At 40.0% G+C, this 26,646-nt stretch overlaps 1 protein-coding gene across 3 annotated transcripts in view; it reads right to left on the reverse strand.

Annotated features, from left to right (window-relative positions):
• Window positions 1-6,055: 6,055 nt before the first annotated feature.
• plppr2b (phospholipid phosphatase related 2b) overlaps window positions 6,056-26,646 on the reverse strand; it is a 35,745-nt gene continuing 15,154 nt past the window's right edge. Inside the window, exons 3-8 of one of the 3 annotated variants that reach the window (XM_079553040.1) lie at window positions 22,563-22,751; window positions 7,851-7,971; window positions 7,211-7,461; window positions 6,671-6,847; window positions 6,379-6,582; window positions 6,056-6,227 (exon numbers count right to left, since the gene is read on the reverse strand). In XM_079553040.1, the coding sequence (XP_079409166.1) occupies window positions 6,385-6,582; window positions 6,671-6,847; window positions 7,211-7,461; window positions 7,851-7,971; window positions 22,563-22,751 (936 nt within the window). In that variant the 3' untranslated portion in view covers window positions 6,056-6,227; window positions 6,379-6,384. The remainder of the gene's footprint in view (window positions 6,228-6,378; window positions 6,583-6,670; window positions 6,848-7,210; window positions 7,462-7,850; window positions 7,972-22,562; window positions 22,752-26,646) is intronic. The other 2 variants (XM_079553041.1, XM_079553039.1) reach the window with 2 other exon arrangements.

Genomic DNA, 26,646 nt, shown 5'->3' on the forward strand with positions numbered 1-26,646 from the left:
ATGCTATTACCATATAATATTGATCTATCTCCAAAGCAGATCTTCACGTCCCAGTTTGTGGTGCCTTTAAAATGTGTAATGTGCTTACACCACAGCGGTACCTCATGTCATAATGGACAAAACCTTTTCTGTAATCTGAGATCTCTATTCAAAAAGGTCCTTACACTTGTTTAATATTCATTCACTTGCTAATTTTTTCGGTTGCATACGAGATAATTATAATGATAAATGCTGAAGTGTTTGTGTTGCAGTCTATTGTAAGTCTAATGAAAGGACGGTGCAGTCAGTGCTTCAGAGCCACAAGTTGGTCATTAGCAGGAACTGTAATGGTTTTTTAGTCTTCGCACATGTCTCTAATGGGGGTTGAGAAAGAGATTCCTGTTTGTTGACACACCTAATCCAGTCTCTACGGTTCTGTATCCAATATCGTCCTTCATATTGAGACCATATAGAAGTGGACTGCTCCTATGGCATGCTGCAAAATACATATAATTAGTTTAGCCTTTTTTTTTTTGGAGAGGGATTTTAACACATGCAAAACAGCTGTCCGAACACACACACACACACACACACACACACACACACACACACACACACACACACACACACACACACACACACACACACACACACACACACACACACACACACACACACACACACACACACTGTTAATGGGTTTATAATCGTCAGAGGCAGACCACTGAGCATAATCAGGAGACTGCAGCACAGCGAAGACCAATATTTGTAATTTACTATGACAGACAGTACATTTTTATTAGCCCGGGGCGGCTGTTTTGTTTGGAATGTGATAAAATACAGGTTTGTACTGTGCTCTATGGAAAAAAAGCACCTTCATTTATACATGCACTCTTCTCGATTCAAATGAAATCTTTGATAGTCCACGGTTTGTTATCTTTCTGCGTGCGCTGTCAACTTACTTTAATTTAGGTGGTTCAGTTTCATCCCTGTTCATCCTCAAACATACACAGTAAAGACTTTGACAGCAGGTACCGCTATGATCCTGACTCAAGATCGTAAGAAGAGTCCTCTGCTGTTCCTGTGTCCACTGCTCCATACCATCTCCAATGGCACTGCAGTGGCATGTGTCTCTTGTCCCACAGGAAGGTCTTTTGCATCCCCCCCCATCAACCCTATAACCTCCATTTTGTCGTAGTGAAGCTTCAATTGTCGACTGCACTGGGTTAGGTTGAAGTGTAGATGTTTTGCTTCTATTTCACTGAAGCTTCTTCTTAGCTCTTGTGGTCAGAATGTATTCAAGTTGTTTACAGTATCACTTCCCAGTTTGGTACTCCATAGTCCTGACCATGCACCTGTTGCTCAAGGTCTGGAGATGGGTCCTTGGGCTCATGACAAGACTTCAAACACATAAACAAATGCAAAAAAAGACACATCACTAAACATTATAGGATACATTTCAAGCTTAATAATTGATTCATGACATGATCGCCAATCAGGTTTATGTATTCCTTGGGTTTGAGTCCCAACCTCTAATTTGCAAGTTAGAAAAATCATTATTGGTATAAAGGTTGCCATCAGTATTGAAACATTTTCTCACCTAGCTTTGTAAATAAAAACATATGCTATGGCTGCTGGTATGTTTGGATTGGTACAAAGAAGTTCATATACTTAATAACGCATATAATTGTTGCCCAGCATCATGAGTATAATATTGGATGCTTTGTGGATAGTTATAAGGTTCTTGTTTGGTTCCCAAGAGAGATATTACTGATTCTTAATAGTAATTCTTGCTATTCTGATGAGATCCATTTTGCTTCATCAGCTTTTGAGTAAAACAACAGCAGTCATGTTGTGCCTTTTGAATCAGAACACTAGCTAGTATCTGGAGTGACCACGATTTTCCTCAGGAAGTGCAGCACATCTCCTTCATAGAGTTCATCAGGTTGTCAATTGTGGCTTCGCTGTGCAAAGTTGCTGGATATTGGAGGAACTGGGATGTTTCCCGCTTCCAGGAACTATGCACAGATCCTTGCAACATGGGGGACCATGCATTATCATGCTGCAACATGAAGCGGTGGTCGTGGAGGAATGGCACAACAATGAGCCTCGGGATCTCGTCACAGTATCTCTGCAAATTCAAAATGCCATGATTAAAATGCACCTGTGTTCATGACATACGCTGGCCTATGGACCTTACAATTCACAACATTTATGTCAGCAAATGTCTCACCCACTTGACCCCACACACGCTGTCTGCCCTCTGCCCTCTCCATCTTGCAGGACACCATCGAATATGAGCCTTTGCCCACTCAAGTCAGTTACAACGGCGAGCTGCAGTCAGGTTGAGACCCTGATGAGGACAACAAGCATGCAGATGAGCTTCCCTGAGATGGTTCCCGACAGTTTGTGTATAAACTCTTTGGTTTGCAAACCAATTGCTGCAGCTGCTGTCCGGGTGGCTGGTCTCAGACAATCTTGGAGGTGAACATGTTGGATTGGGAGGTCCTGGCCTGATGTGGTTACACGTGGTCTGCGGTTGTGAGGCCATAGACAGCTTATTGTAGAGAAATTGGTCTATTGTGTATTTAGAAAACGTTTTTTTGTCTTTGAGATCTTCCCATGAAAATTGAGAGCAAAATTAATAGAATACACTGAAATACATAGATACTTTTAGATCTTGATTGTGTTAATAAATGAATAATAAGATGAGCTCCATCCATCCTCCAGACCTAATTTTTTCATATAACTTGTCATGTGAGCCACAGATATTGATCCCAATGTAAGCAAACTTGGTTCTGTTCTGCCTTTTCCGAACACATAGAGAGATAACCACAGCATGATCTTGTTTTTGTGTGAAATTTAGTCTATAATATGAAATACAGTAGTCTATTCACTGGACGTTATCTGTACTTTGTTCTTAATAAAGACCAATAAAAACAATATAAATATCTAACCAAGTGTTAGATATTTATGATATTCATAAGCCTAAATAAAATTATACCTGCAAAAGTGAATAGATACATTTTTATTTTCCTCCCACAGGATGCTAAACTACACCTTATTTGACAATAAGCTCTACTTGTCTACTCACCTATCAAATTCGTAATTGTGAGCCTCTCCAGGGCTATCCCCTGGCATGACATGACATCCACTAGCTATAAAGATTAATTTATTTTCCTCTTGTCTTTATGGAGAGAGAATTACTCCTGTCAATGCAATGATTTAAGTGAAAAGCCATTAACGTACGTAAATTATTAAATTGAGTGTTTCTTTGCACTTTCAAATGCCAGTGATGCCCAGCCTAATTGGAGAGGAAGGATGCTTGTGGTGAGTCAGTTGGTGTTGGAAAACCGTGAGGTGGAGCGGTAGCAATCAGGATGTGTGTGTCAGTGTTAACAAGAGAGACAAATAGCACACAGAAACAGGGAGAGAGAGAGAGAGAGAGAGAGAGAGAGAGAGAGAGAGAGAAAGAGAGAGAGAGAGAGAGAGAGAGAGAGAGAGAGGGAGAGAGAGAGAGAGAGAGAGAGAGAGGCAGGTGCATCACTAATGGCTTTTTAAAAAGGTTACAGCGTAGAGCTCTTCTTTTCTAATGGGGCTCCGGCTGCGCTTGAGAAGCAATTTCCGGAAAAGATAATGTTGTTGAGAACGCGCACGGAGTTCTGTCTTTGAGTGCGTATGAGTCAGTGTGGTTTGAGCGTGCCTTGTCATTAACGAGACTGACAAACGTAAAAAGCACCATAAAAGAGGGCGGGGATGCTGGTCAATTGCTGGTCAATTGAGAGAGAGAAGAGAGAGAGAGAGAGAGAGAGAGAGAGAGAGAGAGAGAGAGAGAGAGAGAGAGAGAGAGAGAGAGAGAGAGGGAGAAAGAGAGAGAGAGAGAGAGAGAGAGAGAGAGAGAAGAGAAGAGGAGAGAAAGACAGAGAGAGAGAAGAGAGAGGGAGAGAGAAAGAGAGAGGGAGAGAGAAAGAGAGAGGGGGAGAGAAAGAGAGAGAAGAGAGGGGAGAGAGAAAGAGAGAAAGAAGGAAGAGTGGAGAGGGGACAGACAGAGAAAGACAGAGAGAGAGAGAGAAGAGAGAGGGAGAGAGAAAGAGAGAGGGGGGAGAGAAAGAGAGAGAGGGGGGAGAGAAAAGAAAAAGACAGAGAGAGTGAGAGAAGAGAAGAGAGACGCCTAATAATAAAGTAGAAATATTTCAATTACATTGGCTAAGCTAAGCTATACATTGTTTTGTTTTACCGTTTTAAAAATATTTCAATTATATTGATAATAAAAAGTGACGAGCTCATTGAACATTTTTAGAGCGTTGCATGGTCAATGCTGCCATCTTGCGTTCATTGAGGCATACTGCTTCGATTTTCTATAAAAGCAATATATATTATTGCTTATTAATTCAACACACAGGAGTACACTTAAGGGTCTTATTTTCTAGATTGCATACAGCCAGATTGGTATTTGGTGTAACTGCCACTATGTGGCAGCACTTGATCACAAGTTGACTGCCTTTATCAGGCATCGTGGGTAAACTTGTTGGATGTACGCTACATTTAATTGAACAATATGCATATTTGTATACATATGTCACAAGAGTGTCAAAAATGAATGGAAATTCCTGCTTGCTGTTTCCGTGCACATATATGCACATGCACATATATTGTATCATGAACAAATTTTGTACCATCTGGATTTGTTATTTGTAGTTATTAACAAACCAACAAAAATAAAGGTTAATTATGATTTATTTTTCCAAGTAAATACAAAACAGATATCTGACCATGAAAATAACAATATTTGGACAGTTATGGAGTCCTCAGTGTCTTTACAAAAATTCAAATGAAAATATATTAAACTGAAGATAACGTCAGAGCCAATGTGCTATAACAGGCCCTAACGGGTCATCTGAAGGCCTGAAGTCACAGCAGTGTGTAATTATAGCAGCTCTTTCTGACAGCTTAACTGAGGAAACAGATTGACAAATTAACAGTTACGCTGCCATTGTGTGTACTCACTTCAAACACACAGATCTCTATAAACACACAGTCAAACTCTTACACTGTAAAAGAGAATTTCCCATTTTCTTCATATTATGAAATTTGTGTTGTCACTCTTCACCGCTCCCCACTGTGCACCTAACCTCCTTATGAGCATGTTACAACTCCAATAGAACATTTCTGGTGGCTTTGTGTATTTCATGTACAAATAATTGTACTGTGGATATAATATGTAAAGAAATCCATACATTGTTCACTATACATAGCTCCAAGGTTGTACAAATATGTGAAACTGAGAGGAAATGTGTGATACGTCAGATAGATATTTAGCAAATAAAAGGTGTGCTGCAAATTAACCACTGCATTTGGAAAAAGGAAAAATGTTACGCACATATAATATATTATAATATATATCCTAAATCTCCAGAAATAGAACAGAACAGTAATGTAAATGAACTGTGTGTATTTCACAGAGCGGACACAGACATAAACATCTATAATATCTGAGCTTTTTGTTTAGTCGATAGCAACCTGGTGTACTTCTCTTAGATAGATAAACCTGTGCCACAAAAATGTGGTATATCAGACTCTCATTCATAGAAATATTTAAATCAATGACAGTACAGAAATTAATCAATGTGTATCTCAAACAGTTCACTGTACTCCACTGGTTCAGCTGTGCTTTCATCTACCGAAGTGCCTCCCTCTTTGACAGAGTCTTGTAATTTTCAAAAAAGAGAGAACAGTCCAGATAAGTTCAGTAGTACCTGCTTAGATAACACAAGTGTGTTGTGACTCTGCGATTCCACACAGTGGTCCTGAGTTACAAACGTCTTTTGAAGATGAGCCACTGGTCATTAACCTCGTGTTTTCCAGTGTTTTAACAGGATATCAGCAGCCGGTCGGTGAACGGCTGAGTCTTGGTAAAAAAGGACTAGAAAGAGGACATAGTATTGCTTCATAACGTCGGCTTGGACAAGCCTTCACTTTTATAACAGTGAACACAGGCGACTCAGGTGTGGTATCTGTGCACCAAAGCAGATCACAGTTTTCCTCTTTAGTCCCGGGGTAAATGCTCACACCTGAGTGGACTTTACTCGTCTCAGTGGGTGTCGTCCTTCAGGGTGGGCGGGGCATGGAGGGGGCAGGTCTAGACTGCGCTGGTGAGGCAACGTCGTGAGGGAAGGAGTACGTCGGGAGGGGCGGCACTCTGAGTTGGCTGAGGGTCATGTGATCTCAGAATACGGTAACCCTGGAGCCTACGAGAGAGAGAGAGAGAGATTTCATCAGCCAAGAAACATTTAATACTCATGAGTCCAAAATCTAGGTAACCAAATGAATAATAGGACCAAACCAAAAAAGAAAAGAACTTGTTGTAACATAAAAGAACTAAACAGCAGATTAGATTACCTAATCTCACAGTCTATGTAGTCTGTCCAGTTTTTCATATGGCATCCCTCCCCTTACCTGGAGGCCACTTAACTTTTCGAGTGGACTCTCCACACGGGGCAGACTGAGCAGGGGTATCCCGGCTGGGGGATCTGGGCGCTGTGGAGCTGGCGGGGCTGATGACGCAGTCTGAGTCTGTTTAAAGTAGTTGATCACACATGACACCTGGTGTAGAGAAGTGATATTACATTAAACAACCTGCCAGAATGAGAACAATGTGGATTTAAGTTTATGCTTTTTATTTGGATTTTACCAAGAATGCTGCAATGGCTCCTCCGGTGACAAACCCAGCCAGGACATCATTCCAATGATTTCTATGTTCAGTAACTCTCACAACCCCCACAAGAGCAGCTAGCGACAGCAGCACCAAACACAGTGTTGGTTTGGATAGACGTGTGCCCTTTGTCCGAAATGCCAGAGTCACATACATCTGAAAACAAAGAGGGAAAAACTGAGTTTTGGGTTTAAGGGTCCCAATTTGCCCAATATATTGTTTTTGCAATATTAGGTAATACAATACTCATATCATACTAAGAATCTGCCTGAGATTTACAGATTTTTTGCAAACCAAGTTTAAAACAAAAACAAACTATAACTTCATAATGAGCAAAAGTGCAGTTTTAGTACATTTTCCTAACCTTAATTGTTTGATCCTGATTTTAAATTTTAAAAGACACGTCTTTAGACAATCACATGAAAAAACAAATTGCTTACAGTTTTTGTTTTAATTTGATGTGACTTACTGTTTTGAAATTGTTCAGTAAAATAAATGTTGCAATTGCATTGTACTTACAACAGTGTATATAGCCGAGTAGAAGCTTAGGGCTGCATCTTTGGAGGGGAAGGATTTGCGCGCAGAGGTCACCAGGTAAGGGTTGCCAGAGCACGCCCGCCGCTCGCTAATGTACTGCAGAGGAGACTGGCAACCCAGAGCTGTGTAGTTGGGTTTACACGTGGTCAGGAAGTGCGGGGCTTGGTTTCCCGTCACCACCTGACCTGCATTGGCGAAGATGGTAGTGGTGAAAAGGCCAAAGGAGTAGACACCTGGAGAAAAAGAATTGTGGGCAAGGATCTCATGTTAATTGTATGTTGAGTATTAGCAAGACGCAAAGAAAATGCTTTTGACAGTGACACTAACTTCAAAATATGGCAACCAAAAGTAGTATTCCTAAGTTGCAAGAATGTGATTTGTCAAAGCTGCTGCTATGTTCTCAAGTCATGGATGATTAAAAATAAGAATACATTATTAATTTAAATGTTTGTGAGGCCTTTTTTTTCCTGATCTGTTAATATGATTTTCCTTTTGAGAGAATTTCAGAGAGAAATTAGCCGAAATGAACACTAACAAACAATGTCGTCATTGTCAAGTTACATACACCGCTGGTTTAACTAGTTATGGCTTTGGTGGTGTGATGTTAGGGATGTTAGCTGACCTAGAAACCGCACTATCCGTCGAAGCAGAGGGTTGAAATAACAGCAGTCGGCCGTTACGATGGTCTTCTCCTGAGCCCCATCGGATTTGACAAAGAAACTGGTCACCTCCCCAATCAGGATCTGTGAACAGGAAAGATAACTTTATTATTATGCTTGTCTTTAATGTACATTCCTCGCCTTTAAACCCCATTAACACCCCCCATTTAATTCTATGACAGTAACGATCACTCTCAAGCTTTACAGCAGCTTCAGCATTTCCATTAATATCTCCTCAATCAATATAACATCGAAGGTTTATTGATTGATTGATTACGTATTTTTAAGGTGATAAGTAAGTTATATCTACTTAGGTACATGTACTACATTTAACATGTAGTTTTATCACACAATACTTTATTGTTCACACAATATCAGATAACATCACTACTACAAAAATATAAATAAGGCTTATTGTGCTAAAACTGCTCAACATTTAAGTAAGTACTTTTGTAAACTTACATTAGTAATTACTTGGGTTTGTTTTGTTAAACTTTGAGTTGTTTTGTTAAACTTTTAGTTTATTTGGTTGGGACAGTGCATGCAAATAAACTCACATGGGACACGCATGCAAACACAGATAGTAGCCTTGGGCAAACTTCCATCTGTTGTTCACACTAACAAACTCTCTTTCATCCTGGCTTATAGTACATGGTTTTAGTGGTAGGGGAAACCGGAGCACCCGGAGGAAATCCATACAGGCACGAGAAGAACCCCGGCCCGGGAAACAAATGTTCTTGCTGTGAAGCTGAAAGAAGAAGCTATTATAATGTTAGTTGTGGACCAATCTCATTTTTAACTTTCCTAACATATTTGAACCATCCCGATTCTTCACAGAAATGCTATAAAACTAGCCTGCAAGTTCATGAAATTGATACAAATGCTTTATATTTCAATGCATAGTGTTTTTCCCATAAATCTGAGGACAAAAAATGTAAAGACATTTTGTGCCATTACTACAAAAGAATTAGGTAAAGAGCCAGACCATAGACCTTTTATGAAGCACTTTGATCAACAATAGTTGTTTTTGAATGTGTTATAAATACATTTGATTGATTCCATAAACTGCCTGTGCACACTGTGTTGTGGTGGGGCCTCGTTCTGACACGAGTTTTGATAGATGTAGGTTACTCATATAATATGTATGGCAAACAGCACTGGCACGAATATGAAATATGAGGGCTGTCATGTATTCAAACAGTGGAGGACAAGATCCACGAACTGACAAGAAGCCGTATCACACGTGTAACAGTGGCAGAAGCAGTAGTTGTAGTATTAGTATTAGTAGAAGTAATAGTATAGCAGTAGTTATGGTAGTAGGTGGAGGGAAATTAGTGTCCAGATTAAATCTATTTAAAGGGGTTGTCAGTCATGTGTAAAGGGCGACTGTTGTAAAAACAAAAAACATAACTTTATGTTTAATCTAAATGAAAGCAAAGGCAAAATGCCTTTAAATTTGCTTTTTTTTTAATTTAATACCCCAAGCTAATATAGAAAAAAAAACATAACATTTTTCTCTCATCCCATCTAGTTGAAATGCTGACTGCTGCATGGTTTTGTTCAAGAGGTCGGATATCGACATCTTGGGCAAGTACTGAGCTGTTAGCTTGTTGCTAGTGGCTGCTGGAGAGATTTTATTATTTGATGGTAGCAAGACATTTCTAAATCTGTTTCAAAGGAAACTAAAAACGTAATCTTGAAATATCCCATTATGGTTCAGTTTATCTTTGTTTAGAAAAGCATGGCCAATCAGTTGCATAGAATGTCCTGCAAAGATATCATTAAAAAGTGTTGATGCTAAAAATAGGAAAATACTTAGACACCTGCATACCCAGCAGGTTTCACATTTATTTGATAATTCATGCTTGCTGTCAAAGACTGAATTTTAGTAATAAATTACAATAAAACATCAATCAACATCATCAATAAAACATCATTCATAAAGATCAGGTCTTGATTGTACTGCCTGACCGCTGTTGGCCGTGCAAGTTGCCCAAATCTTTGAGAGCGATAAGTGCACTCAGAGCTCTTAGAACCGCTGTGCAAAAGTCTTGGGAGCTCTGAGCTCTGGTTTTAGGCAGCAATTGGTGCAGCGGGTGTCCACTGTGGCCCATCTCTTCACAGCAGCCTTGTCTCTCCTGCAGAGTGTAGGTAACTCTGGTGTGGCTCCCCCTCTAGAGATGATCTTCAGAGCTCTCTTTTGCACCCTCTCCAGCTGTGCAGCCTGACCTTTGTTGCACCCCACTAAGATGACACTGCCACACACCAAGCATGGTCTCATGGTGTGGTAGATGGTCAATAGATCCTGTTATAGGCCATGTCTTGCTATAGACAGTCCGGAAGTGAAGGCACTTGGAAGCTTTCCTCACCATTTGGTCTGTGCGTGTCCCCAGAGGAGGAAGCCCAGGTATTTGGTGGTTGTAGCAACTGGGACTTCCTTTCCCCCAAGACCAAAAGAGCAGAATTCTGTGCTCCACAGATCTGTCTCCAGTGAGCTGCATACTATTTCTGTTGGCCCATTTATCCAACTGCAGGGCTTTCAGGGCCATGGTTTTGTCACTCTCAACCTTATTGAGCGGAATAGCTCTTGACAGCTCGTCTTCAAAAAGCTTAAAAAGACCTGATCTCACGGAAACAGGCAGATCTAGCCACAACTCATGAAGAGCAAAGAACAACATTTGCTGTGTGACCGGTGCCCAGTCACACAGTGGATGTGACACAGCTCCCCGGAGGCGTGGAAGGACCAGGGAGGGGTCGTTTGCAAGTCTCTATCGCTTTCTGTTCCAAAGTTGTGTCAGAAAACCTTCAGTGTTGAAGAGAGCGCAATTCAGCGCCACCTACAGCAGATGGTACCCTAGGCGGCAGCCTGTGTCGCCTATGCCCAGGCACTGAGGTGATAAGATTGCGAAGGATCAGCTTAAGTGCTCTTGGCGCAGGCCGACGAACACCACAGGAACGACATGCATGTTACACTTTCAGCTGTAGGGTGCTACTCTGATTCAATTACACTCCTGATCAAACTCGAGCTCTGTTGGGGTTGGACGCAAACATCCTGGTTCTGGTCTGGGTCACTCTCGTTTCTTTTTCACTCGGTACCAAACGACCCATGGCTCAGTTTTGAGGAAGAACGCCAGAAATCACATCATGATGACATTTTTGGTCTGTATGTAAACGTTGCCACTGAAGCCATTTCGTTACAAAGACAGAAAGGATCCATCTGGCATTATTTTTACTCTGGCATGAAACAAGAGTTTCGTGATTGTCTCTGGAAGGCTGTGTCACACCAAAGTAGTACAACGTAGTAGAAGCTTTGTATGTTGGATCTGAAATGGACTTGAGTTGCTCTTTTTAATAATAAATTGTTTTGATGATTTGCTCCTTCTTTTGTTCACTATCTGTAAGTATTGGGTCATATGAAATAGTTGTGTACATTGACAGAAGTCATGTACGGTATAGGTCGTAAAGATCTATTAATTATTTTGGAAGAAAATAAACATTTCTTGTACATTTTACCACAGTCAATTCTTAAGCTAAACATACATTTTACTTAAGAAATTTAACTAAGATGAATTTGCTAAAACACAGCAGGGTAAAGTCAAGCAGTATCATCTAAATGTTTTTCATAATAACCAAGAGATCAACGACACAAATCAATATTTGATTTTAACATATTTTGGTTTGCATCATGTCACAGATCAAGCTTATTTTACTGTTTTGGACATACTTTATGTGTGTTGTACTGAGGTTTGGTTGATATTGTATTTATTAATTATTTTCTTAATACTCTTGAAAATGTAGGCAGGACTGGTTTTACTAGAACAAATGAAGGCATCCCAAATGTACATAATGAAACAGAAGTCAAGATAAATAAGTTGATAGTCCTCGCAGTGATAATATGAAGTAGTTGCCCTTAGTTTATGATGATGGATGTAGTTTAAGTAGGCCGACTTGAAAATACACTTAATACTACGCTCATTATTTCTCTTTGTAATATCTTCTAGACTGACTGTATTTGCTCGTCTTTCGTGGCAATGTACATATTTTATACCTTGTATTATCAACCATACTTTTTTTAACTTCAATTTCCACATTTCTACCAATTTCTACAGCTCCACTAAAGTGCCCCACTACGTACAACAATAGAGCTTAATGAGAAGAAGTGAATGCTTAGTAACCCCCTCTTCATGCATCATAGTAATCAGTATTCACACAAACAATCAGCACACTGTAATCACTGCCTTTTACCAAGTCCATGTGTGAGGCTCGACAGGGCAGCTCCTACTTGAGAAACATTACGGCTAAACATTCACAAGACTTCACTTTGCACCTTGATATTCATGTGCACATTTGTAAGATATTATTCCCACGCATGTAATGGCACGACATAATGGTACTTTATATCTGTCTAGTATGTTAATCTATCTTATTTTAGTTATTGTGACAGGAGCAGTAACACTGTTGTGAGAAATGGTAGAAATCAAGTGTTGATTGTAGTTACAAAAAGGGTTGTCAATACTCAGATACTAATCAATGTGAAAAGTACAGTCTAAAGTTTAGACTCTAAACTAGATGATAATTTCAGCAAGTATCGGCATCTGAGTATCTGTACTGATCATTTCTGATTCTCACATCACGTCTTATACATAAATGCCAATGCAGCTACAAGTTACTCTGGCAAAATTAAACTCTTTATTGTGTTGAAAATGTACCATATACTATACTGTTTTCAACTGGTGGGTCAGGACCAGACAGTGGGTTGCGAGTCTTTTAAAAAATAACAATAGTCTTAATCGTTTTTGACCATCAGACTAAATAATTATTGCTTGATGATAATAAATTCTTAATGAAATCCTATATTTGGACTTTGTATACTATGAAAGTCAAACTGTAAAATTATTTTATTATAAGGTTCAAACAATGTACCATGTCTTGATGGGTTGAACCAGATCAGAAACACACACAATACTGAGAATATACGTATAAGTCTCTTCATGGTCATTTGGACATGTTACAGCAGTATGAACCACCTTGGGCCTTGAGATCCACAGGGAGGGGTCTCCTGGTGGTTCCCAGAGTCATGACTAAACACGATGAAGCTGCGTTTCAGGTTCATGCAGCAAAACTGTGTGGAACTGTCTCCGTGACGACGTGAGACAGGCCTCAACTTTGACTATGTTTAAGTCCATGTTGAAAACGCACTTATTTACTGCTGCCTATGGCAATATAACATATTTTAACTAATTTGAATATATACATATATGTATATACAGTATTTATGTAATTGCATCGATTGATTTGCTTTGTTGCTTTTTATTGTATTTTTTTTTATTGTGTTTGTGTGTTGTGTTGCCTTGCCTTCATGAGTTCAAGCCTATAGACTATTAAATCATCATATCAGTTTACCACATGTTGATTTGTGTCTTTTACTGTGGTATTAAAATGGTATTGAGTACAAGGCTTTTTCTCTTCAAAACTTTACTTAACTAGCAGTAATACAGTATAATAGATCACTTAACATTCTATAAAAAACCCTCAAAAGGCATGCTTGGCTTCATTCCCCCATTATAACGTAAAAGTTGTACCACAAAATTGCATAGATGAGATAAAGTATTGATCTGTTGCAAAAACAAGCGTGCCACTGTGTCACTATGGGCCGAGCTGACCATGTGAAAGGAAGAGAAACCGGAGCTTTTATATGCCGAGGTCAGGAGTCTAAAACACTTCTCACTGTGTTGCTAAATGGTGGATAGTTGGGACTTCTATGACTAACATATACAAATCCAGGACTCCACCTTGTTTTTAATAGTTGATGTTGAAGAAAACAAACACATTGAGTAGAAATAATAATAAAACTGAACAACAGATCTATCACCACTGACATAATCATAACAGTGTAAACCTCTGCAGCACAGAGCTGTTTCAAAGTTTCTCTCTACAACTCTAGACTTATTTCCTGCGCAGCCTCTCAACCCTGACAACTCTATAGTGAAATTCAAAGATTACGCGTTTGAATTGAGGAGAAAAGCTGAAGTGTTTGTGGGAAAGAGTGACGGCAGAGGCTCCGCAGGTTGAGTTGGTTTTAATTGGCTTGTTCATTCACCTGCCTCTGTGACAAGGTGACTGTCAGCCAATTTCTGCCTTTTGTGCCAGTTGCCCCCAAACTATGCATGTGCAAAAAAAGATGTCTGACAGAACAATGACCCAATTTTTTAAAGGAGGTTAGAAAGATCAAGCAGAATAGAAAATGTGTCATCTAACAGAACATGAAAAGCACCCTTGAAATAATAGTCCAAAATTATGCAGGACAAAGTGTCACATGAGTGGAAACAGTATCAGCTTCAAATGACTATTATACATTTCTACATCAACTTGAAGAGTCGACTGGAGTCACTCATTTATGCATTTTCCCTTTTCTTTGCACCAAACAATTGAGTTTTGAGCACAATCTGCAAACATTCTGGAACAGTAAAGTAGTAAGACGAAATTACTCTACCTGTCCCATAGTTAGTAAGTAGCTTAAGGGGGTAAAGGCATGTCACGTGACTTAGGCTGAATGTATCAAATCACTTCACTGGGGAAGTCAGTGTCGAACCTTGGTCAAACCTTAGCACTTCTCAATGTTTTCTATACCTTTTCTGTGTATGAGACCCCGCTGACCATTAGTGGAGTGTCTTTCTCATTCTCATTCATACCACAGTACAATAACACAGATTCAGAAAAAAGTCTGTATTTTAATGGCAACAATATCAAACACACTCTCATTCATCCTGGCCTATTGTATAGCAATTTGGCTGGGTTTACTGTATGAAGCCAGCTCAATTATTCAAAAGAAAATAGTAAAAGGATAAAATTACGACTCTGTTGCGCATGTTAAGACAAACACATGGAGGTAAGAATGACCAGCCTGCGTTCAATACCGACTTACAGAAGGACATTAAAGTTTCAATGGAAGGTCCATTGGAGCCAGGAACTTCCAGCCGTCATTTCCTCACGGTTTCAGGAAGACGTAGGCCACAATAAGTACTTTCTTAATTTTACAGTCTATGGTTGAACTGCATTTTCCTGAGAAGTAAACACTTTCGAGTTGGCAATGCCTGTAAAATTTGAGAGATGAGCTGACCAAAAAGACTTAAAATCTATAAAACTCCGACTGTCTAGGCTTGTGGTTTTCAACCTTTTGGAGCCGCGACCCCTATTATAACAATTATTAGGGATCATGACCTCTGCCCGCATCTATGTATCTTATTTATTCCTGCTGTTGAGTCACACTGGAGGAAGCAGGGATATTAACCGAAATAATTCTGAAAAAACAAAGGAAAAAAGCAAATGGCTAAATAAATCATTCAAATTAAGAACAAATAATGATGCTCTGGTAATATATCACACACATGCTACAGGTTACAAGCCACTAGTCTAGGCCAATAATCAAAAATACTGACATCCAGCTCAATTCAGTTACTCGCTCCTTTGTATTACTGAGAGCACAGAAGAGAAACAGGTGATGCAGGAGCAGGTTGACGTCATAAAAAATATAAAAAGCAACACAAGCTTATGGGGGAGTGTGCAAATCTATCCGCTTTTTCCCGCCGATGTGACTAGAAGGAAGGCGAGATTACCTTTGGCGTCACAAGAAAAGAAAAAGAAAATTAAATGTATCATGAGCTTAGTACAGTATTACAAAATGTAATATGTTCAATGCAAGTCTCTGATGAAGACAGTTAACAGTTTTAAAGACGCCCTTAAGGGGATTATAGTACACAAATATCACATGACATCTGTTGACATGGCTGTGCTCCTTTCCACACACGCACACACACGCACACACACATACACATACACATATACACAACTCTCTCAAAGATGGTTACCATGACAATTTAGCTGCTTCACTCTCATCAGCATCACCCACTCACGCTCCATCCATCTCCTCCTCTCTGTATCATCCGGCCTTTATGCTCGGCACTGTGGCCAAGCGGCTTTTCCCAAGTCTTTGTGGAGGAAGAAACTAGGTTACGACAAACACAAAGCAGATTTTTCTTTCTGGAAATGAAATCTAAGTTGTCCATCTTCTCTGAGATAGGGGTTATGGTTCTGAAATCTGAGGTGCTGCTTCTACGTATTATGTGCAATTTCCCAATCTTACTGTCTCTTACTGACTAAGATTAAAGTACAGTTACTTTTAGGACTGAAAAAACCCCCCAAAAAAACATTACAATTGTCTGGCAAGTTTTGCGATATGATTTGCAATTTATATTTTAAAATATAATATAATATAGGGAATATTTTGAACATGCATTGGAACAATTTAGTTCCTCCGCTAAAACAGGCACACCACGCCAGGATGAAAGAGAGTGTATCTGTGACTGTGACTTGGAGACAACGGACTGGCAATCCTCTGTGGCTTGTGTAAATGCATGAGACTCATGTTTGTACAATAACAAATAAACAGGATGGATGGTGTGACTGACAGGCAAGGGGAAAGCTATGACTATCCTTTAGGAACCTCGCAGGTTTTAGCTAGTGCCACTGTAATGACAAATGTGCTCTGTTATTTGTTATTTCATAAAACACAAGTGATCAATGTGTGCATACCAGCAGCCATCTCGAGTAATGTTTGAATAATGACTAAAATGGTAACAGATCCTCTTTGATTTAAGCTCCTTTTTAATAGGTCACCACAGCAAATAAAACCATCAGATGTAAAACAATTCCCTTGTTGATTTAAAATAGCTAATGTGTCAAAAGCCCTGGTTCAATGATCTTTTATTTGCATGGTATTTGCAGGAAGAGTAGCCTGGTTTATGCACCAGCTTAAATAACCCTATTGAAGGTTACGGTCCTTTCTCAAACACTGGTGTTCATACTTTGTACAAATCATTTAAAAACAATACTACACTGCACTTTTTGTTTAGCACCGATTTAATTTGTGTTATTTTGCTTTATGCAGTAGATGTTGATCTGAGATTTGCCTATTCTCCAATCCTTTTTAGGCAGCCAGTCATATGAGCCTCCATTATTCATGAAAGATTGGCCAAAGGCTTAACACTATGCAAACTTCTGCTTCATTTGCATATGGCCACTACACTGTCTGTTATTTGGACACTGGTTTTCTGCTGCACTCATGTGCTCCTTGTTTTTTATGATACTGGGCTCATTGTCTTTTATTATACTAGATGTAAATGATCTATAATCATGCAGTCTAGGGTTTGGCCTGTATAGTGTGAATGTGCCAGATGCATTTAGTTTTTTTTGTTACAGATGACATCTGTGATTAGCATAAGAAAAGCGCAAGGATATTCATGAGAAGGCTGAACATTATGAGTTTATGAACATAATATAGTACAAATTAAGCATGTTAATGACGGTTCCCATCAAACTATTTGCTAGTTTTTATTTATTTCTATAACGCTACAGTAATAGTATGTAACCATGGTTCTCTATTGCATCGAGACTATCTTTCCAGCTCCCCGCACATATGGAATCTGTAACTGGGTGATGGGTAATAGTCTCGAAACGATAGAGAACGTTGTGGTTACAGTATGTAACCATGGTGCTCTGACTATAGTTTCGATTTGATAGAGAACATGATGTGAAAATTGAGCCCATGCAGCTATAGTTAATCACAGAGAAGGAATGAAGCTTGAGCAAACACTGTTTATTAGCAAACCTGGTGTGGTGCCTTTGCTCCTAATCAAGGGTACATCATTTACAAAAGTATAAATATTGAGCAGTGGAAATGTCATAAGCGTTATTGAAATAAACAACAATAAACCTTTGCCACACATTGAGAGAACTGATTCTTTTACAAGTTTAGTACATAATAGTAGAAAAGATTTCAAATTCATTATCCATTTACAGCATAAATAGAAACTAAATATGCATACGCCTGTACCCTGATAAGGAAACACTGGCCAACTCACACAAAAGCTATTCACATTTATTTGCATAATAAAACATACTAAAAATGGAAAAATAATAAATGTAATTGTACACTTATTATTTATCCATTTTTAATATTCACAGTTAATTCAGTTAATTATTATCCATTATTGTGTGTCCTGATGATACTTTTGACTTTTGAACCAGTTAAGTTACCAAAACAACCATCTCTGTCTAATCCAAAGAGCCACACACAGCTGCACAACCATTAGTAGCACCTTATTTTTTCTACATGATGTCATTTGGTTTAAGAACGGCGGTTTGCTGCAGCATTGATTTAATAAGAAAAGAAAAACACAGCTTTAATACTCCTGAAGCCTCTCCCGATAAAAAAAAAAATCTTAATCCTGTCTGTCACACAATCTATCAGGGCCAGATGATATTCACTAACACAGTATAATTCCACTCTTATCCACGTTGGCTCTTTTTGGCTACGCTTGATTATGTCTAAACTCACACTGTTGCTCATACCAAAATCCTCAGCTTGTGCATTTTGCAAATGCATATATTTAAGCATCAGACTTCTCCAGGGCAAAAGCAGGATTGAGCATCATTCTCCTTATCCACATAAACAGGCTAAGCAGTCACAGTCAAAATGTCACTTACTCCACAGACAAATTCTCCTGAGGCTGTGCGCTAGTATGGCAGAGCAGTGTACTGTATTTCTATGGCTCACTCTGCTGCCTGTGTCGCAAGCCTGCTATTATTGCCATTTGATCCACTGATTGGGCCCAGCGTAGCCTGTGAGTGACTGATGAATGGTTTGTGCAAAACACTTCTCTGGGCTCTTAGCATACGAGCCTGACTATGAGTATGGAAGAAGGAAGCCAAAGAGAAAACAGTAAATAACTGACTAATTGTTTTTAGTGGGATGTTTAAGCATTAAAAATCCTTGGTCCAGGTCAAAGTCAATGCTATGTGTGAGATATGGCCACACATAATAACTCTATAATACTGTAGTTCCATGGTGGTTACAACTGTTCCAACCTGGGCCACTTCGGCAATTCACATTTGGCACGGCTTTGGTAAAAGAGGTTCTACACAGTGCTGATTGGATAAAAAAATATATAGTTCCCAAATTAAATTGAATTAACTGTTATCACACAGGTTTGCTCTATCACTCAGGTCTAGATTATGTGCCCAAAGAATGAGATCAGCTGATCACCTGAACATTCTGAATGTTCTAGGTTATTGCAATGTTTTGTTTTTTCCCTGATGGCATATATTCCAAGATGACAATGCCAGGATTCCCCAGGCTCAGATTGTGAAAGAGTGGCTCAGGGAGCATGAGACATCGTTTTTACACATGGATTGGCCGCCACAGAGGCCAGAACTTAACCCCATTGGACTAAGATCTGGACTGGAAGGCTTTGTGCAGAGGTCACAGTCTCACATCCTCAATACAAGATCTTGGTGAAAAATGAATGTAACACTGTAGAAGTTTATTGAAATAATGCCACAGCGAATTAATCAAATCTAAAGGCGGACCAACAATCGTGAGAGAGGGTGACCGTTTGTTAGGGTGACCTTTTGTGTTCAGGCAGAGTTTCTGTATGTGAACTAACAGCCCTAACTACATAAGAGAACTCAGTCCAGCAAGTCCAGCATACTGTATCACTGAAGTCAATGTGGAATTTGAGTGGCTACAACCTTCTACATCAGTCAATTCTATTCTCACACACTCCCAACTCACACCTACACGCAGAAGGTTGTGAGTGGAGGAGAAGAGCGCCGTCATCCACCCACGCACCTACCTTCACTGATGCTCTCAAACTTGCAACACTCACTCCAAGTACCACACAAGCTGTCTCTCTGCGATCGCTTCCTATCTGCCACCCTGCCCTTCACTGGGCTCTATCCAGCCATACAAACTTCAACATGAGCTGATTCTGGCATTGGGCGTGACTCCCAGGGCGTTGGATTGTTTTGCATAGTGTAGTGATTTGAGTCATCACCTTCTGTTATGGGGGTCACAGATGGCTGGAATCTTCCCTCTTCAACGTGGTGCTATAACACGGGGTACACCCCGGACAATAGCCACTTAGTCACTCTCCCATTCATTCACAAGGGAAGCAGTGAGTAATTCTTGACGTCTTACAATGGTGGATAGAGGCCACAGTATCTGGCAAGAAACCATGATGACACAAGGAAGATGAAGAGTCAGGCCTGGACCTGTGTGATAAGGGAGTTCTCAAAATCTGTGCATAAGATATTCAGACTCGTGATGTATTGCAGTGCCTTATCTGACTTTGTATTCAGTAGTTATTTAGTGTGTATCTAAAAGAGTCAAAGTCACATCCCTGTGACATTGTTTTGTGCATATTACATTGCGCTGTATTTTGTTACATTATGTATTCAAGTCAAAACTGTTCAAGAATAAAAGAATAATACAACATTTTCTTATGAAAGATCTTTGTGAATATTCTCTATTGAGAAGTCTTTAGGCAGCATAGTTGTTTTTTTAATCATGTGGTGAGTGAGTGAGTGAGTGAGTGAGTGAGTGAGTGAGTGAGTGAGTGAGTGAGTGAAGTAAGTGAATGAGTGAGTGAGTGAGTGAAGTAAGTGAATGAGTGAGTGAGTGAAGTGAGTGAGTGAGTGAGTGAGTGAGTGAAGTGAGTGAGTGAGTGAGTGAGTGAGTGAGTGAGTGAGCGAGCGAGCGAGCGAGTGAAGTGAGTGAGTGAGTGAGTGAGTGAGTGAGTGAGTGAGTGAAGTGAGTGAGTGAGTGAGTGAGTGAGTGAGTGAGTGAGTGAGTGAGTGAGTGAAGTAAGTGAGTGAAGTAAGTGAGTGAGTGAGTGAAGTAAGTGAGTGAGTGAGTGAAGTAAGTTCAGTTGACCAAAGTGCTGTACAGGTACAGTAACAATATGTGTATTATACACAATAAAACTTAAACACAGGTAATACAAAAGGCACAAACTGATCTACATCGAACCAAAAGTCAAAGCATGGGTTGGTGCAGATCTGTGCAGCTGTACGTCAGTCGACTGCTGTGGCTACATGCATTGCTAACCACCAAAAATTGTCCCAGTGAAGCATTTTGGACTTGTGTCATATGGAAAGCGCTATACAGATAAGATCCCTTTATCCTTCCCTTTCACAATCTAATGAAGACTAATCAGAAAATAATAATGAACAGATGAATCAATTACCTAAACGATTGCAGCCTTAACTTAAAATACACTCTACATTACAGATGATAGAGAAGTTCACAGTGTTGAAAGTTAGAGCAACTTTGCCTACGTCTATGAGAGCGTGACAGCAAGGGCAGAGTAAAGGATGGTGGGAAATTACACCAGACCAAAGAGAAAGGTCAAATAGAATCATGATCAAGGTTATGTGGGATTGGAGTTAATCTAACACTTGTTAGAGCAGTGGTGGGTCAAATGTTAACTTGATTTTTTTTTTTTACATGGATCACTCATATGAGTGTGGAGGTGGCACAAACCAAACTAACCTGTGGTGGTTTATTCATCCAACATTCTAAATATCAGCAGGAACTCACACATTTGCTGTGGCCTTTCCTAAAATTTAACAGGTAACAGAGAAATATGTAAATGTGCACAAGCTACAGCTACAGAAAACAACTCAAGGTGGAGGAGAACGCAGATGCTCTGACTTTTAAAAACACACTTAGCACTTGAGGCAAAAGCACGGCCCACTGCTCCCACTCTGCATCGCTCAGGTCCTCTCATGCCCACAGCCCACGTTTAGCACTCAGATTAGGCCAAAACAAGAATGAGACAACTACGCCTGCATCCATCTACACAAATTCAAGAATTCAGGAGCAAAGACAGCGCTCCCTTGTTGAGGGTTCTTAGCCCATGTATTTGTATTTCATGTTACGCAGACACTTAAAGATTTTATGACCAATTAATCTCACATGCGTTTTAAGTTGTTTTATATTGATGACAGTTGGTGTCGTGAATTTAAATGACTCAAATAAAACCACCTTCTGTCCTCAACAAGTCTGGGTCACAAGCAGTATAATCTTTTATATGTTTTGTTTTTGCTGGTCCCAAGTCTGGATTATTGGAGTGGTTGGCATCAGGAGAGTCATTAATGTAAGCCATGTCAGAGGAGCCAACAGAATTACTAATAAGGAACACTGAAAAAAAAAAAAAATCTACAGAAGATATAAGAAGATTATCCGAAATTAAGTGTTCCACTTCAAATGAAGTGATTATTATAATGTGATGGCATTTCCCACAATGCCTCCACTGTGGAAGAACATAGCAGGTGTTACTAAATGCACACAAAACATACATTTTTCATCTGAAGTAATAGCTCAGGTTGATTTAACATAAGACTGAAGGCAATGCAACTATGTGACATTGAACTAGATTGCAGCTAATTCTGTCAGCGTGACCTACAAATTGCTGTAGCTAATATCGGCTAAGAATATATGCAAAGATGCCGTCGGAGCACCATCCTATTGAAAATAACTTAATAAATGCAGGGGAATTGATATGCACTCTATCTTGCTATCTCCGACGCCTGCTCTAACGGAGGACAAATATAGTGTCCGTTTCCATGGTTACACCACATCCACACAAACAGTCAGCAGCGAGACCACGAGGATGCACACCTACACACATCCCTAACCATGTTACATTTATACCCAGCACATGCGGAAACGTACAGAAAAATGGATTTCTAAAGGCTAAACGCACTTACTGCTGAGTGTGGTTGTTAACCATCGGGACATCGGGGACCTGTGGATGTTGAAAGTTCAAACTCACCGTCACAGTGGGGATGGCAGTAACCAAGGAGTAGACCAAGACAGGGGGGGCTTTGCTGTTGTCCTCTGGCCCGGGGTATGGCTTGGAGTAGGCTTTGTCGAAGCAGAAAAACCCTTGGACGTGCACTGGGAACGTGTCTGTGTATTCAAAGTAGTACGCCAACAGTACGGTCCCTGCCATGATCACCAGCTGGAAATAAAACATATTGAGCCCAGCTTAAGAATCGGGAAAAATTGATATTCATTAAAAAAAAAGAAAAAAACAATATAGTGTTTTCCCTTTCCGACGGAGCGAAGTAATGCTGCTTCTGTAATGTGAAGTGTGTGGAGAGAGAGAGAGAGAGAGAGAGAGAGAGAGAGAGAGAGAGAGCAGGATGGAGGGAGAGAGTGAGGGAAGGAGGAAGGGAGGAGAGTCAGACCAGGAGGGAGGAAGAATAAAAGGGGAAAGACAAGCCCCCGTCTGTATGCAGAGTCGTTGGAAACAAATGGAGCAATCACAGAAAATAACAGTGCGGGCAGAGAGGATGAGGGAGGGACGTGAGACGCAGATGGGGGGAAAGAGAACAGAGGATTTGGTTAGAAAAGTCTCAAAATAGAACCGGCCAATCGGATGTTAGCATTCATTCACAGCAGAATGAGCATAGCATGAGATCCAGCGTGATGACCTTCAGGCGAAAAAAAAAATACTGTCAAATGAATGTGTGAATTAAACTGTGAGGATAAATACAATCTCATCAAAATATGCCGTGCTGCACAGACAGATGCATAAGCACTAATTATTCATTCCTACTCCAGCGACTTTTAGCCCAGGTTTCTACAGAAATGCAACATCTGCGTGAAATAAAAATAACAAAATAAATGTAATGAGCCGATTTGGTTTTATAATCTGCAGTCTAAATGTTTTCTTGGGGAACTCTGTGTGCTTGAGGGAGCTTTTTTCTTTTTTTATGCCGCCAAACACAAGAAGATAAAGTGCATGTGATTCTTGTATTAGTCGATCAGTCTCAAATGTGAATGGAAATCCTCCCGGATGTGCTTAAAATGCGCTCAGTGAACTGAATCTTGACCTCATGAATTGCAAATCTAATCGTAATTGGAACACTAAGAATATAATAAGACTCACAATGAGATATTGTTTTTACTAAAAGGTTCAGCCCATAGATCAACTGCAGAGGAGCTTGGAGACGTCAACAGTGCAAACAACATACTTGACTTTGTTCAAGGTTGACACGGCATAAACAATATTTAAAAGAAAGAAAAAGAGGATAATGCTTCAAGAATAAACGAGGCTTCAGTATTTGTGATTAGAATGACTTGTGTTAAGTGAGAGTTTGACAGTCATAGAGACATAAACCTACACATTATAAGAGAAACTTACTCAACTATAGATGAGAGAGGGGTTAGTATAGTAGGGGTAAGTATTCGTAGTGAGAGTGGCAGTACCAGTGGTAACTATAGATGCGCTAATGTAGTGAGCACTATAGCGCAGCGGTTAGTGCTTGTGCCTCACAAGTCGAAGGTCCCGGGTTCGATTCCCACCTGGACGGGGCCTTTCTATGTGGAGTTTGCATGTTCTCCCCGTGTCTGCATAGGTTAGTGGTAGGTTATAAAAAACATGTGCAATAGGTTAACCCTCCAGCCAGGTGTTTCTGACCACCAGCCTGGCCCCACATCATGGAGATGGGTCCCCGGCCAATGCTGGCAGCTCACTGCTCCTACAGGTCGCCCCATGCGATACTGAGGATGGGTCAAATGCAGAGAACTAATTTCTCTACAGAGATTTCTCTACAGAAATTAATGCAGTATAAATTATAATTATTATTATAATCTGAGCAACTTAATTTTACATTAATTTATAGTGAAAAAGAGATGAGCCAATAGAATTGAATGCACGTGACACGAGATGGGAATATATTTTACACATTCACATCTTGTCACATGTGAATAAATATATATGTATGATAAGCCAATAGAGAGTCTGCAGATGATGTCACAGGATGGCAACAGAAGCCAAACAATGAGCGGTGCGTTACACAGTTAAAACGGCACGAAACACATTTTTCAAAAGCGTTTGCATCCGGTTTAACGAGTCTGATGCTGCTCAAGGCCATCATGGATTACCGTTGGCTAATCTGTTGTATGGAGCAAAAAGTTTCGGCTCAATCGTCAAAATCTGCTAATTTGAGATAATCATCTTCATCGGCAGGGAAAATGATATGCACGTGGCTACAGGGGGAGATAAAAGGTCTAATGGGGAGAGATGGCTGACGCAGGATAACAGCAGCTCTAATTCCTGCATGTGGAAGAGCACCACTTGGTCCGACGATAGGAAGTAGAGAAAACTGCAATACTTGACGCTGAAATACATAGTGAAGAGCTACGACTGTGTGAGCTGACCTCATTTAAACTCACTCCACTGTCAGATCTTGCTTTTCCCTGCGCCTCCCCTCCATTAGTGCGGATAATTCCCTATATGAATTGCAAAATTGAATAATTGATAGGCCCGTTCCCGTGGCAACTTGGCTCCTTAATTGAATGCATTTAAAAGTTGGTGCAATGTAATCTGCAACAACAGGAGACTCGCCGCGTTTCAAAGCAAAGAGTTTGAGATAATTACTTAACTGATACTTTGAGACATCTGTGTAGGCTCTCAGTCGTACAGGTGTTGTCCATTTTCAATAAAGGTTCTTGAGTAATCTTCTGTTGAAGTGAAGAACGTTCACCTCCACAAACACTTTTGGAAGCCTTTTGGATGAGAGGCAAAACATTCTTCACTTCAACTACAGAGCTCAGAGGATGATTCAAGAACCTTCACTGAAGATTTATAGATGACAAATGCATAATTGAGGCTTAAAAACATTATTGTGGGCAGCTCAGCATTACAGTTAACGTTATAAAATGTGAAACGATCTCTATGTAAAGTTTAGTTAGTTTAGTTTATTTGTCAGGGACCATGTACAAAATACATGAATCTTTAAAAAAAATGCTTTGAAAAACTGAAAAGAGGCTTCAACTAGATCACTTTCAGCGTACAGCATGTTAGCAAAAAAATGGCGCAGTGATGAACACACTTTGAGCACACAATTGCTCAGAGTCCGGCGATTGAAATTACAGTTTTGTGTTCCCTTTATGATGCAACAGAAGCATGAAAATCTGAGAGCATCAGGTGTGCAAGAAGACACGATCAGAGTGAACAGGATAGAACAGGAATGACCAAAAAGAATTATATTCCAGGTAAGGGTTTGATGAAGGAACAACGTTAACATGATTTAAAGGTCCTATATCATGCAAAATCGACTTTTTGGAGCTTTTAGCCATGTTGTTATGCTATTTCCTTATCAAAAAAAACCCCAGAGTGGTTTGTGGCTTCATTCACGCAGCTCTCCGCAATCCTCCTGAATCCTGCTCTCTGAGCAGCTGCTCCTCCCTCTCCTGGTGAACGATTGACCTGTTCAGTTGTGTCGTCACAGCGGAACGGAAGTGCTCGACGTCTGTAATGTAATGCCTTACAGCGTGATTTTAATTTGTAAAATAGCTTTTTCATTATTTCTGTTGTAAGAGAGAAACAAAGAGAAAAATAAAATAAAAAAATAATAATTAAAAAAATAAAAAGGATGTGCCCGAGGTGCTTCCAGGTCAGCTGTGGCCAAAACAAACACATCGCCTGAGCGTCTGAACAGATCAGTCATGTTTGCGCTGCAGCTGAAGATGGAGCTCGTTGTCATCTATTCTGCACACACCTGTTCTTTATTCTTACCTAACGATCATGTCATGGAGAAAAAGAAGCGCGTTTGGCTACGAGGACGGGAGTGTATTCAACCTTTTTCAAGGAGAGGCCACTCGTCTAGCTGTTTTTTTTCTCCGGGATTCAGCGACTATCACCAAAATATTGTTTTTCTGTGACTGTCTCTGATGGATGTTTGGTGAACCTTCCCCTGAATCAAAGTGGATTAACTTTTATAACCAACGCGAGTCCCACAATGTAAACAGCGATGGACCAGAGCGGTGAGTTAATCCAAACGCGGGTTGGCTTGTGTGTTAGCATATTAGCTTGTGTGTTACCCATTTATGAAGCTGTGTTGCAG

The sequence above is a fragment of the Gobius niger genome (genome assembly GCF_951799975.1).
Source record: "Gobius niger genome assembly, chromosome: 3".
In the NCBI taxonomy this organism is placed as follows: domain Eukaryota; kingdom Metazoa; phylum Chordata; class Actinopteri; order Gobiiformes; family Gobiidae; genus Gobius; species Gobius niger.